General features: G+C 41.2%; 2 protein-coding genes across 3 annotated transcripts; both read left to right on the top strand.

Moving 5' to 3' along the window:
- The first annotated feature begins 7,367 nt into the window (after positions 1-7,367).
- On the top strand, positions 7,368-9,999 carry TP53INP (Tumor protein p53 inducible nuclear protein). 2 transcript variants are annotated; one of them, XM_032435542.2, is made up of 4 exons: positions 7,368-7,793; positions 8,038-8,425; positions 8,618-8,855; positions 8,931-9,999. In XM_032435542.2, the coding sequence occupies exons 1-4, from the start codon at positions 7,400-7,402 to the stop codon at positions 9,087-9,089; spliced, it is 1,179 nt and encodes a 392-aa protein (XP_032291433.1). In that variant the 5' UTR covers positions 7,368-7,399; the 3' UTR covers positions 9,090-9,999. The 2 variants fall into 2 exon arrangements, with proteins under 2 accessions (XP_032291433.1, XP_032291434.1); XM_032435543.2 differs by having other exon boundaries at positions 8,038-8,515.
- A 1,789-nt stretch (positions 10,000-11,788) lies between these two features.
- LOC6623213 (uncharacterized) lies at positions 11,789-18,108 on the top strand. The gene is made up of 9 exons (XM_002046052.3): positions 11,789-12,784; positions 14,909-15,000; positions 15,464-15,814; positions 15,877-16,093; positions 16,152-16,369; positions 16,432-16,565; positions 17,046-17,200; positions 17,263-17,504; positions 17,562-18,108. Exons 2-9 carry the CDS (start codon positions 14,929-14,931, stop codon positions 17,967-17,969), a joined length of 1,797 nt encoding a protein of 598 aa, XP_002046088.1. The 5' UTR covers positions 11,789-12,784; positions 14,909-14,928; the 3' UTR covers positions 17,970-18,108.
- Positions 18,109-19,840: the final 1,732 nt, after the last annotated feature.

The raw sequence follows: 19,840 nt of genomic DNA, 5'->3' as shown, positions 1-19,840 counted from the left end.
GGGTATATGGGTTTTGGGCAAAGCAATGTGACAGGGTGTAAGACAGTAAGTGTGTATATTCCTGATCTGGAAAAGGGGTTGAGTTGATGGAACAATATTTTCCCATATCATAGTTTATGTTTTATGTCTACTCCTTCTCTTTTCATTATATTGATAAATACAAATTTTATAGAACGGTTTTCTAAGCATACCACGAAGATTGTGATGAGTAGAGTCTTACGTATACAGACACATCGGACTATATAAGTCGAGGTTAATAGAGACTAGGCCTCGCAGTGTGTCTGTGTTTTTCTTGTGTTTGTATGTGGGGTAAAGGGTATCTGCCAGGCGGTCACTTTCGACTAGAACACTTTTACTTGTTGATAGCCACAAGTTGTCGCTCTTGTTGTCGTTTTGGCCAAACCAATTTGTTGGCCTCTTCGTTCGTCAGCTGTTGCATGATAAAATGTCTAAAAATATAGAAAATAAAATTGTTAAAAAAAAGCAAAAAGAGCTGCACTGAGCAAAAAAGATAACCTTGAACCTGGCCGCGAGGTTGTGCAGCTTTCTGCCAACATATATACAATGTATATATGTATAATATTATCAAATATATATATATGTCTATATATATATATATATATATATATATATATGTGTGAAAGCTTTTGTGCAGGCGAGCTAGGTGCTGTTGTTCTAATAATGAAAGTGCTCGATTGTTTATAGAAAATATTTTGTTATTAATGCTGGCTGCCGAAAGAGTTATATAACGCGGGCTAAAGCAGAAATAAATTCAAGAGAATTCAAGCGGAATTTCAGTTAAATTAATTTATTTTTAATTTATGTGTATACAAAAATTTACTTTTTCTATTATTATAATTGTGATATATATAAATGCAGTTCTTCATAGATGAGCTGTCCAACCCAATGTCATTTGCCAAGCAGCACTGGTCTAAGATGCGAACCCGCATTCTTCCTATATATAGATATAAATATTATTATTATTGCTTTACATATCAATCTTATTGCTATAATCTTAATTAAGTAATAAGTGTATAGCTACACAAGTCTCTGCAAGCCGGGTACAGTCAAGCATTTGATTGTTAGTCGCATAACTTTTGCGAAATAAATCTATTGTTAAATTTATATATTGGCCATATACACACATATATATATGGGCCAGTTAATTAAAATGCCGTCGATGTCTGGCTCTACGCTTCCTCTACGTTTTTTTTATGCGAATTCTAATGGATTGCTCGACTTGTTCCAACCGTGACTTGGCATTTTAGATTGTGTCTATACAAAAAACTATATAGATTGAACTTTGAGCAGACGCAGCGAAAAGCAAGCAGAAGAAATAAAATAAAAAACCGCGGCCAACTACATTTGGCAGCTCTTTTGTGGTGCTCTCCAAGTGCTTAGTCACAAACTACAAAAGCAAACAACAGACGCTGAGCCACTTGGTCTGGCAGCTATAGGAAAAGTATCTGCGAGATACACAAAACTAACAACGCTTGCTCGGCATACGGTTTGCGGGAGGGAGGTGGGGCAGCAGTCGGGGCGGGGCGGCACGAAAAAGTGTGTCAGTGCGCAAACGTCAGCGCAGCTGATCGCTGAGCGCAGTGCCAAAAGCTAAACGAAATATACACAAGTGTATGGTTGCAGAGCGAGAGGGAAGAGGGGAGTGGACACAATTATTAGAGAGAGCGTGAGTGAGTGAGCGAGAGCGAGCTAGAGTGAGAGCGCGCCATTTGTTGGTAAACAAAATAACACGAGCTGCGCATATGATCGGCGGCTGCTCAGCTGCTCGCTCGTGTAGCATAAATTTGACTGTGCTGTGCTTTTGTTTACCAGCTGAAACGGTGCCCCTCGCCCGACTGTGCGACGCAGCAACCGACACCAAGTGTGTGTTTGTGTGCTTGTGTGTTTTTGTGGCGTCGCTTTTTTTGCGTTTTAAAAAAATACATAATTATGTGCTTAGATACGCTCGCACGATCGCTCGCGCTCGCTCTCTCTCCCGTCCGCTCTGCCTCTCTGGCTCGCTCTCTGCCTGGCCGCAGCAGCGCAGCGGCAGCGCGGCTTGAACTGGTGCTGAGCAGCAGCAGCTGCTGCTGCTGCTGTCCCGTTGACATTCGCCTTTGATATTTGAAAGCAAACGCAACGCGACGAAGCGCACAGGCAAAGTGCAGCAAACAAAAGTGAGACACATACGTACACACACGTACACACAGGCAGGCACACACACATACTTAGGTAAATAGCTAATGCAACGGTTAAGATAAAAATGATGCTTAAGATAAAGCCAAAGTGTTGATAAATTGTGTAAAGCCAAAAAAGAAAACAGAAAAAAAATAAATTTGAACTAAGCTGCAGCTGGGCGAACGCAGATACAGATACAGCTACAAATACACAGCCATTTACAGCTTGTACACTCTCGCACACACACACACACACACACACACGGCACACACACGCAATTGTAGCTTTTGTTCTTTTGAAATTCAAATACGCTTCCGTTCAGCGCGCTGTGGCTTTCAGTTGGCAAACGAGTGTCGACTTTGCAGTATCTGCAGTTGCTGTTGCCCCATCGTATCCGTACCCGTATTTGTATCTGTGTATCTCTCTCTGTGCATCTGGATCTTTTTTGGCTATTCGTTTGATTCGCAGCAACAAGCTTTAAATCTCAAACCGCGGCTAAATTTAGACCAAAAAAAAGTGCTACTCTTCACTAACCAGGTGAGCGAACAGCTGATGCCAGTTGCAGCAGCCCACCCACCGTGCTAATTAAGTGCATTTTCTATTTACATTTTTTTTAAATATTTTTTTTTTTTTTTTTGGTATAGCCCAAGGTCGCGGATGACGTCAGCGTCGTCTCTGTGCGCGCACTTATTGCATAATTCTAATTATTATTATGCGCCTTGCGGTTGCCTCTTTTTTTTTGCAGTTTTCTAATTGCAGTTTGAACCGTCATAAAAATCGGATTATATATATGTATATATATATAAATTAAACAAAGAGCTCAAAGCTTTAAGCTTGTTAGATACGTTAACTGATACGCGTCTAGCTTTGTTTTTTTTTTCTTCGTTTTTTATGTGTGGGCGCAATGTACCTGAAAAGCTTTAGATACTTAATGCATCTAGTATAACGCTTTGTTTGCCTATCGTGGCTGCGTTGGCCAATTGATAATTCAATTTAATTTGCTGTCGAAATAGCCATTTTAGAGCCATGCCTAACGTAAATCAAAAGAAACTGAGAAAGGGGGATTTTTGGTTTGCTTTTTTTTTTGTGGTGAAAACTTATTTCATGCGGGACTGAAAATAAGGAACTGAATTACAAAGAAGGTGGTCAAAGTTCAGTCAAGCCACACTCAATTGTTTTCTCTTTTTAGATTTAGATTTCTCTGCTTTTCTCTGAGTGTATTTCAGCTATTTGTACAATCAGTCAATCGCCTGCTATTACGTATTACCCCAGCCACAGTCAATTAGTTCAAGTTCATTAGACTAGAAATCAGCCCCAGCCCCAGCCTCAGCCCCATTTGCATGCACAGCCTCCCCCGAGAGTTAATCATTGGCTGAACTTTCGACTGTGCACACGCCAGACTTTAGCTATAACACATGCCTATTTATTATTATAATATATAATAATATATTTTTTAGAATTTAGTTCTTGTTGCTGTCTCGTCAGTTTGTCTGGCTCGTGGCCTTATCATGTCGAAATGAGTTTGCAAAATGAACTAACAAAAACTTATCAACAAAAGCCAAAGAGTGCACAGTTTGCTAGGCTGTTAATAATGCTTGCAAAATGGGCAGTTTCCGATACATAGATACATTATAGACATATAGATACATGTATAAAGACTTATATGATTCCCATTCCGATATATAGATACAATATAGACATCCAGATACATGTATTAAGACTTATATAAGCGGGCACTCATCGATCAAGGTCGTTGCAAAGCAACAAATGACAGCTAAAATAAACGCTAGATACTGTATCTATATGGGCTACATATATATATATAGAGTATATATATATATATAGTCTTAGTCTTAGTAAAGCCAAGACAATTGGCATTTTGATGTCATGCGCTGGCAAATCATTTACATGGTCAAGGTTACGTCTCTGCAAAACAGACACAGCTGACAAAAGTGAAAATTAGGAATATATATATATAGTATATACAGCTATATATATATATCAAATAGTTTGCGTCGACTGATTGACTAATAGGAGCTGGGAAATATTTACTGCAGCTTTTGATTCAAGAGTGAGGGCGCGTTGAACTAACAAGCGGGCGGTGGCTGGTTCAAATTCGACTCAAATTTCTTATTTGCATATTTCAAATCTTATTATTCAAAACAAGTAAGAGTGCTCTATATATATATATAAATATATATATATTTATATACTTAATTGTGCGCCTGCAGTCATTGCCTTTGTTTACCTCACACCCCACAGGGTCTTATCAATTGTTTTATTTACTTCGTTTATGTCAAAACAAAAGTAAAAGCCAATGTTTGAGACGCAGTTTGATTTGGAACGTGTTCGAAATTAATATGCCAGCACGAAATGCAGCTGCCGAAATGCCATTATATTATATATATATATGCCTGCATATTTAATATATATAGAATGCATATTTGCAATATGCCTGTTTAAAACAATTGATTTGTGCGGGTATAATAATAATAATATAATAACAGTTATATAATAATATCTAGTATATAAGGATATAATACCAAGACTTACATGTGAATTTCTACTTGGGCACAAGTTTCTAGCCAAGCAAATACTTACGACTGAGACTGTAGACTACCATAGCCATAGCTGATGATATTAGCTCTATGCAATGCAAAGCTGACTTAGTTAAGAGTATGATATAACAGTTTTCTCTGGTACATATATAGACAGGGCTGCAAATTTGTAATTGGTTCGGTTCAAGGTTCAAAATAGAATCCTACTTTAAAGGTTGAGATAACTTGATCTACTGAGCTACTCGTTGGTAATAGATACATATATCAAAATCATATACATATTAGATATGCTATATCAGATATATACTATATTATTGCCTTGCCTATTTTCAAACATTTGCCTCTGCGTCAATCAAATCCTTTTGGTCAACTTTCGCTGACATTTGACTGTGCAAATTGTCGCACGTTTGCGAGCTCTGAGCCCGACTCCGACTAAGCTTAGTAACGGAACTAAGGCTTGTTTATTTTTATGCGGATTTCACTTGCCCGCACGGCAAACCCTAGAGCCTAGGGGAGATGGCGGCGCTGCGGCAGTTAGTTGGTTAATTTAGCTGCTTCGTGTGCTTCGTTTTGCGGTCAAGTTGCAAATTGCAGCCGAGTGCAATTGGATTTGTGTTGAGTCTCGCTTTGTTTTGGCCATGATAATCGTGTCACTCCGTCTGTATTTATTTGACGGCTTCCACAGTCACAGTTTCACAGACAATCGCAATAAACTGGAGCCATCGTTTTGCATTTGCATTTGCCCATTGGCACAGTTTTGATTATCATTTCGAGCTGGAAACAGAAACGTTTCGAGAGCAATTCAAATGGCAAAGTGGCAGCTAAGAAGCAACAGAAAAATAAACAAGAATGAGGGAGAGGTTTTCGAATGCCGCAGACTGAATACTCTGCCAGACAATTGGCTAACGACTTGGCAGTTTTGTGGGAGGTATTGTGTGAAGCTCGCAAGAGTTAGGCTTGCTTTGAATAGCTTGAAAGAGAAAAAGATCTTGGCTATAGATTTAAATATTTACTCCGATTTTGTGCGGCTTTAGTCGATAATTGTACAGTTTCCAGCTTGGCCAAGATATCTCGAGATACGAAAAAGTTGGTTATACAAAAACAAAAACCTATTTTTTCTATGGAATCTATATGATATAGTGGCCCGATCCATTCGGTTCGGATATACTCATATACCGTCTGTAACAGATTGACAAAACTGTTGAGAGTTTCATCATAATATTTTGCGTACTGTAAGAATACTTGGCATAGAAATAGACACACGAACAGATGAACTTTGCTTTATCAACTCGGCTGTTGATGCTGATCAAGAATATATATATATATATATACTTAAGCTATTTATGGGAACGAATATATCTCCTTCATAGTATAACACATTTAATACCCTTTCCAAGCGTATACAACTCAAAAACCCAGCTCGAGATACATTTACAGTGTGCATAGATACAGATACAAATTGAGAGATAGAGATACTTTCATGCATTTGTCATGACGTGCGCTCAATTTAAATGTTATGCATGTGCGCATATGTGTGTGTGCGCTTATATAGCAGCATATATAATTGCCTTGATCATATGCTCGCCGCATGCACAGCTGAGGCGAGGCCTGGGACGGAGACAGAGACGGGGACGGGGCGGGGGCAGGGGCTGCATCCCAGCTATCAAGTTGGCAACTTAATGGGCTGTGCAGCGTCGCTTTATGACATACTATATAGGCAAAATATAGCTGTCAGCACACAGTGCCTGTCAAACTGTTCGATGCCAGGTCAATCGTAAGGCAATTAAAGACTGCCCGACTAGCAGATGCTCTGTGAACAACTCCTGACTCTTAAATGTAGGTGAGGGGAGGTAGAAATATTCACAGTCAGGCTATATTCCATTAGAGAAAGTGTAGAGTATCTAGATATTATATCTGGCCTGGCCTGAAAATGGGGGGAGGCATCCAAGAAATAAATACTATAAATTCCCACTACGCTGCGCAATCAAATGCATGTGTTTTACCAATAAGCACATGATATATTTGAGCAGCAATATACCCCATATAATTCCTCCCATTTCATAGGGTATTTTTTGTATTATTATTTTTCTACAGCAGCAGCAAAAAGTAATTAGTGTAATCAAAGTAATTGCCAACTGATGTAGATGCTGCGCGCAAATGTAATTTCTATTTCGAATTTCAATTTCACTTTCGCATTGGCAAAACTTAATTCAATTGAAATCGAGCCAAATTAAATTGCCAGCTCAATGGAAAATGGAATTCAATAAATATCAAGTAGCCGAAACGTTGAGCCGATTAAAACAGGGTGTGCGTGTGTTTGTGGGTGTGTGTGTGTGTGGATTACGTAATTTGTTAATTAATTAATAAAACGTGTTTTTTTTCTGTTTCTTTTAGACAAGACAAAACGGAACGCAGCAAAAATACGCAGCGTTCAAAGGAATAAAAGACTGAGCAACAAAATAAAAAACAAAACACAAATTAAAAAAAAGAAAACCATTAGCAAAACTAAGGAACAAAACACCATAAGCAATCTCTAGCAAGCACAACATATTGATCTCAAGCCGATAAGCAATATCAAGCAATCAAACAATCAAACAATCAATCAAGCACTCAATCACAGCCAGCAGACGACCAGGCCAGGCCAGCTCCACTCGCTTTGTATAATGTTTAGCAGTCTCGCAACGTTTCTATTTGGAGCGCAGCCAACGTCTGAGTCAACCAATAGCCAAGCGAATCCTGTCCAGAACAACGCCAACCCCAACGATACGGCCAACGATCAGCCGGTCGGCGATGTAATTGAGGTAACTTCAACGACCCCTTCGGTAGCGGGCAACAATCGTGGTACTGTCCGTTTGAGCAACGGTAAGCGAGGCGGCGCCAAGAATAGGCGTGGCAGGCAGCGACACCAGCAGAACCAACAGCAGCAGCAGCAGCAGCAGCAGCAGGGCGGACAACGCAAGCAGCCGGCGACTCTAACGAAGCTACTAACACCCAACGGCGAGTGCGTCATCGAGGACGACTTCAACGAGGACGAATGGTATATTGTCGAAAAAGAAGGTGAGTAGTCGTTTCGGATACTCGAACACCTTTAGCTCGAACTGTTCGAGTTGCACACAAATTGAGATTCAATCGAAAAAATAAGCTAGACCCAATTGCACTCACTCTGACTGTGTTCGAGCAAAACGTACATACTTGTGTTGTCTCAAGCCGTTAGCTCGAATATGTTGCAGCTGCTCGAACAGATCGAACCTCTTTTGAATGAATATCTCCAGTATATTAATGCTCATGTTGTGTTTTGCAGACGAGGAGGACGATTCGCTGCCGCGCAGCGACTCCGAGGAGGAGCTCTCTGTGTCGAAGGCGGCGCCGAGCGGTAGCGCTGCAGCTGCCAACGCAGCTGCTACGACGCGCCGGCGCCAGCACATCAATTCGCATTCCTTGTACAGCGGACCGCGGCCGCAGCAGCAGCGCAATCATTTGCAGCGCACGCGTGCTGCACGCACGCTGAGCATCTCGACCCTAAGCCCGCCCCGAAGTGTGCCCGACAGCGACAATGCGGTCAGCCAGTCGCTGTATGCGCCCGTCGTGGTCGCCTCCGCCGCAATCTCACCCAGCGGCAGCGAGAGCAGCGGCGGGAGCGGAGGCAGCGGCAAGGGTCTGGGCTCGGGCGTGCTGATGGAGGAGTCCTGGTACGTAACACCGCCACCATGCTTCACCTCGATTGGGCCAATCAATATGGAAGCATCACCCTTTGAGAATCTATTGATTGAGCATCCAAGGTTGGTGATCTTTGTTGTACCCCACCCCAAAAAACTGCACGCACCCCACGCCGTATACGTGATATTTTTGTACTAAAAGAAATTCTTTTTATTCTGCTACAGCATGTCGGTTTATCATAGTATTAGAAGCAGCCTGGCGGGCACCGAAAGTTTTGTTAATCTTGATCTCGGCTCAGCGGAGCTGCCGCAGCCCGAACCAGAGCCGGAGCCGGCTCCAGCTCCGGTGGCAGCTGTGGTCCAGCAGCAGCAGCAGCAGGCGCCGCGCAACCACAACGCATACTTCGATCGCCATGCGGCGGAGAAGTTGAAGCAGCAGACGCTGGCTCGTCAAAGCCAGAAGGTGAGTAGCCCCAAATCTGTACTCGGTAGAAGCCCCTACCTAATCTCGAACTCTTTCTCTCTCTCTCCCATGCAGAGCCTCGGCAAGCAGCAGCATCAGCAGCTCTGCCGCAGCGCCATGAAGCGCGCCAACAAGGTGCGCGACTTTCAGGCCAAGGGTCAGCGGCCGCGTCGCTCCGACATGCAGCACTGCAAGCTGCTCAGCGGCGCCAACAACAATCGCAAGTGCTGCTAGTGGGCGGCACCACGCCCCCGCCCCCTCAACCAGTCCCCTCCCCACAGGCAAACAGGTTCTCTTCGGGGGCGGCAAAAATTATTCACACAATCATGGCAAAAAAAAAAATAATAAAAAAGCAAAAAAAGGCGCAAAAATTTTAATTAGTATTTTAAATTGCCAAAAAAAAGAGAACACAAAAAATACCAAAACAACAAAAAAAAAAAAAAAACAATTAAAAGCAAAAACAAAGCCACAAAAATATCAAAATTTTAGCAACTAAAAAAGAAACATTTAAATAAAAAGCAAAAATAACATAAAAATTAGAATTGTGTAAAAAGAAAAACAAGCAAAAAAAGTTTAAATGCCGTGTAAATGCGTAGTTTTTAATGTTCACAGTTTCAATTTACACTGCAAGAAAAAAGAAAAAACAAAAAAAAAAAAATACCAAAAAATGCAATAAAAAGTTTACAAAATGAATATGCAAAAAACAAGAACAAAAAATGACAAAAGTTTACAAAAACTTACAAAAAAAAAAGAAGAAATTGTATAAATTAAAACATTTTACTAATGTAGCCTTAACAATTAATTATTTAAACACTCTGATTATTTATTTGTACTCTAAAAGCTAAACTCTAAAAAATGCGATTCGCCTAAAATAAGCATCGAGTAGTTCGAACAATTCTGAATTTAGTTTTAACGCTTCCGAATGAATTTTTGTGTTTATGATTTTTGTTAGCAAAAAACAAAAGAAATTTATGTGTATGTATTTGTGTATGCCTAACCTTTATGTAAAATGTATTAAAAACATGCCCGATCATGTTGATGAGTATGAAAGCAAGTATGAGAAAAATGTGAAAAAAATATATGAATTAATTAATTAACTATATAAATAAAAAACCCAATAAAAATGATAATGCTACAATCTTAAGCGGGACCTCATGTTTACAATAAATCAATCGAGGAGGAGTGCGCGACTGGGAGCTAACCTCGAAACAGAGTCAGGCCGCAGCCAGGAATACATCATGCTTCATATTTATCAATCAGACAGGAGTGCATCAGTCGGAAGTGCACGACTAGGAGATACCCTAAGCACAGCGCCAGGCTGCCGACAAAAATACTACAGCATTCACATTTACCCATAATACCATTATTATACAATTTTTAAAGGAAATGCATTGGTCAGGCATCCCAATTCATCAATCAGCGGATGCTCAGATGGTCACAATAATAATTAAGATAAACACAAAATAACAGAGAGTGGCCGACTAGAAGATACCTTTAGCCCAACGCCAAGTCGCTCCAAACAAAGATATTTGCACTATTTGGACTTTACGCAGCGGCTTCTTCTTCTCGCTGCACACGCATAAATCTTAATAAACTTCGGTGCTTATTGTCCGATTATGACATTTTTATGTATTGAATATGGCATTGAAAGTGTGCTCATGTGAAAACGCTAGGTTCTACGCTTTTTGATTGCTTTTAATTGTGGGAGTCAGTGAAAATATGAAATATTTGCAAACTCTATTTCCTTAATCAAAACTCAAGGATTAAAAGAGCTTTTAATGTTAATCTTCGAGTTTTGACTAAGGGAAAATATCTCAAAATATATACTTTATAAAATATGCTGCCCTCCTTCTGCCTCTTGCACAAGCAAGCGTATATTTCCTTGGCCCATCTTTAAAGTATTTCATGCTGTAAAGATTCAATTAAATGATGATCAATCATCGAGTGCATATTATGGCGCATGAATTGGGTCAGTTTCGGCCTGGTCACAGTGGCTGGGCTGCCCTTGCCCCGCAGTCAGGGTCAGGCTTGGAGTGAGCGCCTTTCACAACTTACCACGAGTAGGGCCAAAAGCAGAGCGTTTAATTAACTAACGTTTAAGTGTTAACTAACTAATTAGTAATTTGTATTTTAACGCAGACACGCTTGGTAAACGTCTGCTGCAATGTTGCACGGGCCAATTAAATGTGCGCTGCCACCAGTTACAGTTAGGTGCCGTTGACCTTGACGCTAAAGGTAATGGGTCAGCAGCAGCAGCAACAGCAGCAGCAGCAACAGCAGCAACAGTAGCAGTAGAAATTGCAGCAGTAGCAGGTATGCAACACGCTCAGACCCGTTCCTGTTGCATTTCCGCCATGCACTTAGAGAAAATAGCAAAAAATGTTGTGCTTAAATTAGGTACAAATCTTCTCAATACGCAGTCAGAGAAAATATCAAGATTTTTGTGCGTAAATTAAGCACAAACCTTCTCAATATGCACTCAAAGAAAATATCAAGAATATTCACCCTAAATTAAGTTCAAACCTTCGCAATATACACTCAGAGCAAAAGTCGAGAATATTGTGCCTCAATTAAATACAAACCTTCTCAATATATGCCAAGAAATTGTTGCTTCAAAAGCTGCTTTTAACTGAAGAATTAATTAATACAAAACACAGAGTTGTCAATTAAGCAAGTTTGTGTTTTGTCTGAAAATATCTTACGCTTTTTCTAGGCCTACAAATTCTTGTAATAAGCATTTTGAGACTTTTACTTTAAGTATAAGTATTTTCAGATATTTTCCTTTTAGATGTGTTTTTTGGATAAATGATATGTACTTAATTAAGAATTATTTTAAAATAACCTGCACTTGAAATCGTTAAGGGACATATCTTGCTATAAGACAGTTTTTTCTTGCTTTCAGACTTTTATTATTTTAATCCCCAGATTCTCATGCTAAGTATGTTGAGGATCGCTTCGAACAGCGTTTTTCTCTGAGTATAATGGCAACTAACGGCGAATCGTAACGAAAGTAAAGCAGCAAATGCAGATAAAGCTGTTAGCTGGGCGGACTCTGAAGATCAGACCAGGTCGCCAGATAGGCTGGCAGCTTCTTTCACAACAATCTGCCCATGGTTTCATATGGTGGTCGACTCTTCGGCTCAGCTTCTAAGCCCTGGCCTGGCCTGGGCTGGCTGAAACTCTATAAAGATTTGCGCCAGCCGCGCTTCGCTTCACACCTGCGCGTAACGTGGCCAACTGCAAACCAGGCAACAGCCGTCCGACACATCGGAACCTGAGTATAAGCCATTCGGAATTCGAGCTAGACAGTTCATAAAGGAGGGCTCTTATGTAATGTTAGGCAATCGCTAGCGCCAACAACATATACGCTTTGCGGCCCGGCCGCTGATTCTATTTGGCAAGTTGCACTTGAGTGATTTTTCGGGCTTCCAAAAAAAAAAAAGACGGAAAACTAACAAAAGTTTTAACAGACGTGCAACATGTAAAGCAAGCCAGACAGTTAAATGGCATAAATGGTGTAGAAAATATCGGGGCATAACAAAATCGCGCAATACCACAGCAAAAAGGCATTAAAAATTCGGGTTCGTCGGATTCGAAAAGTGCGAGTGAAAAAAAAATAACGCAGCCTACGTCCAAGCGTTTTGTTAACGTTTTGTCTTTATTTCGGGCACGGCTCGTCAACTTTTATAGAGGATTTGTTAAACACACCACACCAAAAAAAAATGGGCCAAGTCTTTTCATGTCAGTTGGTCAAAGTGCGTGCAGCCTGAGTGTGTGCGTGTGTGTGTTAACTGTTATTAAGGCCATTAACATTTTGGGCGCATCAAGCTTGGACCAGGTCAGTTTTTGGGCAGCTGAAATTGTGCATAAATCGAATAAACGCCAAAGTCGCAGATAGAAAAGCTGTCTTGGAATAGGTCCAAAATAAGGTAAGCAAATAATTGATGCTTCTTTTCAGAATTCGAGTGAATTTTACAAAGAGCTTGTGATGGATAAAGATATGTTTTCTTTATCGAACGTTCTTTTATCTCAAAATTTGATTATTACATGTCGCAATTTTTGCTTTCAATTACCATGTTTATTCTTCCTTCAACAAGTTCGAGGAACCAAATCATTTGTTGAGAAAAATATTTTCTAACCCAATTAAAGTTTGGCTAAATTTTTGAATAACCTTTTTAGTCCGGTGCCTGGTTCGCTTTTGTGTAAATATAAACTCGGTTCAAATCAGTTTTTTTTTTCTTTTTTTTATTAAGAGTGGATCCACTAAATTGATTGATTTGATTTGTATACAAACATATTATAAGTTTAGTCTAAGTATTGTAATTAAATCTAATATTAACCTATGTCCAAATTAATAATGTTAACAATTTAATAGTACGGTAAGTGCTTGTGCCATCCAGGCATGCTTTGGATAGAAAAAATGTCTCTTTAATTCTTACCACGCGCTCAGGCATTCGCCTTTAACATATTGAATAATCAAATTAAAATTCGACGTTTTGTTGGTGGTTTAGTTGGTGTTTATTTAAATGACCTCGTACTTGCTAGTTTGACGTTTGCCCGTTTTTTTTGGGTTTTATATAATTAGAGTAGAGAATTTGAATCAGCGACCCGCTAGTCAGTTTGCCCCTTTCGTTGTTTTGGGCTCTTCTTTTCCTGGTTCCTATTCCAACTCGATCTTCATTTTAATCTAAATAAATAAATAATATAATATATAATAATAATAATAAATTACCTCTGTGTTGCGGTCAATAAACCGCAAAAGGCTCTCAGTTTAAAGAACTGTCAACTGCTCGAAACGGTTCATGATAAACGCGTACTATGGCCATAACGTGCAGATACCGTTAGCATTGCTAACATTGTAGGTGAATGTTGTTGTAAGAAGCGAAACACAAACGGCTCAAGGTCAGGCAACAACAATTAAATATAATTATAAGCCAACGGCCACGCTTTGCTCCTCCGCCGTTAAAGAACAGCAATGCGAAAAAAACTAAGTATAAAAAAAGCAAAAAAAAATATATATATAAAGAAATAAAAATAATGAAAGCCAAAAACCGAAACCGCAACCAAAGCCAAAAAAAAAAAAAAAAACAGTGTCTAGAGCATTGCATAACAGATGTAAAACCAAAGCGAACCGAACCAACAAATAAACAAAACAAACTACGAGCCAAAGTAATTATCACAAGAAGAGTTTCCATTTTGGAGAGCCGCAGATGAAATACCCTTGCAAAAACATGAAAAATATTTAAAAAGAATAATCAGATATGATAGATTCGGATATGACATGTTTTTTTTAGCATATGATTTAAAAGCATAAGACGATTTGATGATGAATTATGCGATATGATATGATATATCATGTGATATATGATATGATATGATCTAATGGGATATAAGACATTATATGATAAGACAATATTTATATAATAAGATTTGATTTCTACTTTGATTTCTATCCATCGTTTCCTTAACGAAAGCCGTAGAATATTTTTCCACTCAAGACGATATACACTGTGTGACAAAGTAAATATACCCTCTGGCAGGGTATTAACAGCAACAATTAAGCAAACGGCGTGCGTTTTTACAGCTACGTATTAAAACGCAGCCAACCATTCCGCGTGGGCGCTGGCAAGGTAAACTGCGGTGAGGTGGGGAGGGGTAGAGGCAGGGCACATAGTGATTCATTAAAATGTAATCTAAGTTAAAATAGAGAGAATCAACCAAGAAGGGTTCTAGCTGCGTGTCGCTAATAATAATATTAGTTAAGGCAAAGCTGCGGCTGTCAGCTTTTCAGTTTTATGCCTTTGACCTTAACGCCCGACAAGGCGACAGAGACGGTGGCGGGGGCTGGGGCAGCCATTGTCAGCCATTGTTCTCGGGGCGACATTGATGCGACTTGTCTTGTTTATGCTTCTCGCATATTGACCATAATTAATTTATGAACCACAAACTTCCTGCCGGCCGCCACGCATCCAGCCAGGCTGAACAGAAAGAACCCTTGACTGGCCGCCGGCAAGGTTGTTAGATGATTATATTGAACATTTATCTATTTGCAGTTGTCAGTTGCGTGTGAGACATGAATCGGTGCAGAATTGCGGGAAAATCAATGCTGTTGCTGCTGCTACTGCTGTTCTGCCTGATGCTGCAGGTGAGCTAAGAGCTAACTATTGCCTTTCACTGTTGCCCAAGCAAGTTCGTTGCCTAAGTCTTTTGTTTTGCTGCTGCTGCTGCAAAGCGAATCAGTTGGAAAAACTAATCTATTTAACAGTTAAACAGCGCATTCTAAGAATGAACTTCCTGATTATGCTAAGCAGAGTCGGAGTCGGAGTCGGAGTCCGACACATGAACCGTATCCAATCGTTGGCCAATCTTTTGGCCGTCTAACGGATATGCCTAGCCATGTTGCGTAGCTTCCTCGGCCACAATTGAGAGCCGAGCGGAAGATGTGGCGCTGGCAAAATTATGTTGCCCTCTGGCCATTTCTTAATCAATGATGCAGCAGTTTTAAACGAACGACTTAAGACACAAACTGGCTTGATTTATCCAAGCCAAACGCATATGCTAATGGCATATCATTCTCTCTTCCTCTTTATCCCCCTCTCTCTTTGCAGCAGCCACAGCCCAGCTGGAGCATTGAGCTAAGCACAGACTATTCCATAGTGAGCAAAGCTGCGGTGGCCACAACCACATCCCCGCCAGCAGCCCCGCCCCCAGCTGCGACTCCAGTGCGCAGCTTCAAGGGTCGCGTGCAGACGACAACGCCGCGCAATGCAAGCAGCAAGCGTCAGGAGCAGCAGCAACTGGGGGCCGCGCTCTCTGCGAAATCGTACATCTCGGGACCCACCACACAGCCCTCCAAGCTGACCAAGCGCGCCGGACTGCCGGCACCAAAGAAGTTCGCCAAGGATGTGCGCAATCGCAGCAGCCTCGCCGTAGAGCGCAACAGACTGCAGCACGAGGTGGTGAGTCGACTTGGACTCTAGTCATGATTAATCACATGCTATTAAAAGTGCTTCCAATCCAGCCCGACCATGTGCCCGACTCGTCTGGCTATGTGCCGCAGCGCATTGGACATCCGGTGCATCTGGAGTACGGCTCGACGGGTGTGGACTCGAGCGGTGCGCCCACAGGCAGCGCGGGCTACCATGCCGCGCCGTACGAGGCCAACAAGTGGCACGAGGAGTACTGGGAGCCGGACTACTCCGGGCAACAGCACACGCACAACAGCACCAGGGTGCAGCGTAAGCTTCCTTCTTGAATCTCCCAGCAGCTCCTCACTTATTTCCCATTTCCCTGCAGACATTGAGGCCGAGTGCCAGGATGATTATATGAAAATCCGTATTGGCTTCAATGGCTCGTTTAGTGGATTGCTCTACTCCGCCGGCTATGCCTACGATCCGGATTGCATGTACATCAATGGCTCCGGCAGGGATTACTACGAGTTTTATATACAGCTGAATCGGTGTGGCACCTTGGGCAAGAATTCGCTGCAGGAGGAGAGTCGCAAGAATCCCACGGTATGTCTGATATATACTTGTCCAAGTGACCTTAATTAATCATTATATATATTCCTTTGCAGAACTTCATGTGGAATACGGTCACGGTGCAGTATAATCCTTTGATTGAGGAGGAATACGATGAACATTTCAAGGTCACCTGCGAATACGGCTATGATTTCTGGAAGACTGTCACGTTTCCCTTTCTGGATGTCGAGTAAGTATAAGTATCTTATAAGTATAATTTTTTTTTATATCAGTCTTCATTTTCATGCTAGTTGGGCATCTTCTAGTCGGGAAATCTGAGATTCCATTAATCGGTTATATCCTATTCGGGTATCTCCTAGTCATGCATCTCTCAGTCAGGCACCTTTTATTCAAATAGTCACCAGTATATCTTCTAGTCGGACATTTGCTAGTCGTGTAACAACTTATTTATTTATAATGTAGGCATTTTTGCATTTCCAGTCAGGTGTCTTCCAGTAAGCTAATGCCTAGTCGGGCAATCCTTAGTCATGTATCTACTAATTCTACTATTTCCTTGCCTTACATTTGCCTTACAATAAGATAGCTTTCAGTCAGGTATTAACCATCCTGGTATTCCCTAGACTAGAGCTCTTCACTTCTCTACAGTTGAATGAATCTTTACCTTACCTTAAAGGTACCCTTAGCTAATCTTTTGTCCTACTATTTACAGAGTGGCAACTGGTAACCCTGTGGTCTTTACCCTGAGTCCACCAGAGTGCTATATGGAAATCCAGAATGGTTATGGAATTGGTGGACCACGCGTGACCGGACCAGTTCGCGTGGGCGATCCCCTGACCCTGATCATCTACATGAGAAGCAAATACGGTAAGTATACCCTACCTAACTATTATGTTTATAAGCTGTTGATTATTTTTGTGCCTCTCTAGATGGCTTTGATATTGTGGTGAACGATTGCTATGCGCACAACGGGGCCAACAAGCGCATTCAGCTGATCGATCAGCAGGGCTGTCCCGTGGATGACAAGCTCATATCGCGCTTCAGAGGCTCCTGGTCGGATGCAGGCGTCTTCGAAACGCAGGTCTATGCGTATATGAAAACCTTCCGCTTCACCGGCTCCCCGGCCCTGTATATTGAGTGCGATGTGCGCATGTGCCATGGACGTTGTCCGGTATGTGAATGTAGGCGGAGTAGGTTGAAGATCCTCTCACTTATTATTCCATTACAGAGTCAGCCGTGTCACTGGCGCAACTTGAAGGCCGTTACCAAGCGCGACACCTCCAATATGACGGCCACGAATTTGTCGCTGCCGCCGCTGGCGAATGCGGCCGTCGATGGCACAGAGAGTCCGGCGCAGGCTTCGCTGTCGGAGAACGTAAATCTGTTTCAGTCGCTGCGCGTGCTGCAGGAGGGCGAGTCGGATGGCGACGATGTCTATGCGCAGCGCCGGGCAAAGCCGCAGCTGCCTCACCAGACCTGCCTCAAGACTTCCACGTTCTCCGCCCTAACCGCCAGCTGCTCGGCGCTGCTCTGCGTCCTGGCGGTCACCCTGTTCATGGCCTGCTCCCGGCTGAAGCGACGCAAGCAATCGACGCTCTACGACTCATATATAGCGCACAAAGGACAGATTGATTGACATGGGAAGAGGAGCATGGCATATGGATATGGTTGGGTGTTTTTGGGGTCTACACGCGTTTTGTAAATAGTTTTTATTGCATAAAATACAAATGTACCAACGAAGTTTTGTTCGCTCATAGTTAAAAGAAAAAAGCAATTGCAAGCATTTTGCGTCAAATTTAATATAAATCTAAGTAAATTTAATATATATGTAAAACTCTTAGTGCTGACTGACTGATTGATTGTTGATCAATCAATCTGGTTAGTAATTTTTACAGAAGTTATCTTTTGTGTCGAAAGTGTAATTTTAGAAAGTTCAAACTAGTGTACGGTTCAAATTGAAAGGATATCTTCAATTCATTTATTATTTACAAGGAGAAAGCATCTGCATCTCAACAGTTAAGTGCATATTGGATAAAAAGCTGTCAAATTGTGTTCATTTCTCGCTAAGAAATTCTAGTTTCATTGACAAATATAAAACTAGAACTATTTTGCAGTAAGGTTAAGTGCACTTTAAGATTTTCTGCTTCAGTTCAAAAAGTTCCATCCTCTGACAGCGACAACTAAAGGTTAAAATATTGGTAAGTCTGGAAAAGGAATTTCAAATACTTTCCTGCGCCAGATCAGAGTTATTTTAAAAAAAAAGTATCATCCTCATATTTGACCCGTGACACACCAAAATAATAGCTTATAATATATAATAATATTATGCATTTTTCTCATGCCATACTTTCCTGCGCCTCGTCAGAGTCGAGCGTACAAAAAGTGTTGCCTACTTTCAGGCAGTAGCATTATTTGCAGCCGCTTTATTTGGAAGTTGGCTATAAAATGGCGTTCACTTGGGGATTTATTTACGCGGCGGCATGTGCCGCAGATGAGGAAGCACTTGGGGCAGCCAACTTGTGTCACTTGCTGCACTTCCTCATTGGCCTGCCCCCGAAATGAGACCGGGCCGGCAGCAGGCAAAACGCAAACATCTTGAACGTGTGTCAAATCGTGTGCGATTTATGTGCTGTGCTGTATATTGACTGGCTTTTTTTTTTCAATTTTTTTTTGTTAGTTTTTTTAGTCGTGCGCTTTGCTGCATGATTTTCGATCATTGTTGTTGGGTTTGACACAAATTTTGAGCGCTGCGGCGCGCCGCAAAACATTGCCCAAAGTGTTAATATGGTTGAGGACTTTTAATGTTGCCCAACAGCGGCAACTGGCAGCAGACTTTTGCTAATTGTGCAATTTTCGGTGAGTTGCTTATTTTGGTCTCTCTCGCTCTCTCTCTCTCTATATATATATATATATATATATATATATTTGTTTTTATGTGTTTCTTTTGCATTAATATGCAGTTGCTGCGGTGGCAAAGTTTTAGCATGTGTGCAAGAATCTTTGGTGTAAAAATTAACACAGATTCATTAAAGTGATTTGTATACAGAGTTGACTCAAATTGCCATGGCTAAATTATTTATTTAGTTATGAGAAGCAAATAGACACACACACGCAAGACAAAGGCCACAGTCTAAATGTTTATGGTATCACATTACGTTGGCATTTACATTCGCGAAATATAATTATTATTTTCACACACAATTTGCATAGAATGAAGCGCAAACATCTATGCATACCCCCCCCTCACATGTCTTTCATTTATGATTAATTGTGTTTTAAAAGCACAAAAACCCAAGCGGATGCTCAACGAAATAATTAAGCAATCCATTAAAGCAAGTACCCGTCAGAAATTCAATTTTTGACAAAATACTTTAAGCACATTTATCAACAAGGACCCTGAACCCGGCGCCAAGCTGCACTTGGATAGATGCTTGCTTTCTGCCATAAATATGTTCACAAAAATACACAGCAAAAAAAGCTAAGGACCTTATGCAGCTATCCATCTAT

This window comes from Drosophila virilis, chromosome 3 (genome assembly GCF_030788295.1).
Source record: "Drosophila virilis strain 15010-1051.87 chromosome 3, Dvir_AGI_RSII-ME, whole genome shotgun sequence".
Lineage (NCBI taxonomy): Eukaryota > Metazoa > Arthropoda > Insecta > Diptera > Drosophilidae > Drosophila > Drosophila virilis.
This window is presented reverse-complemented; position numbering and strand designations above follow the sequence as displayed.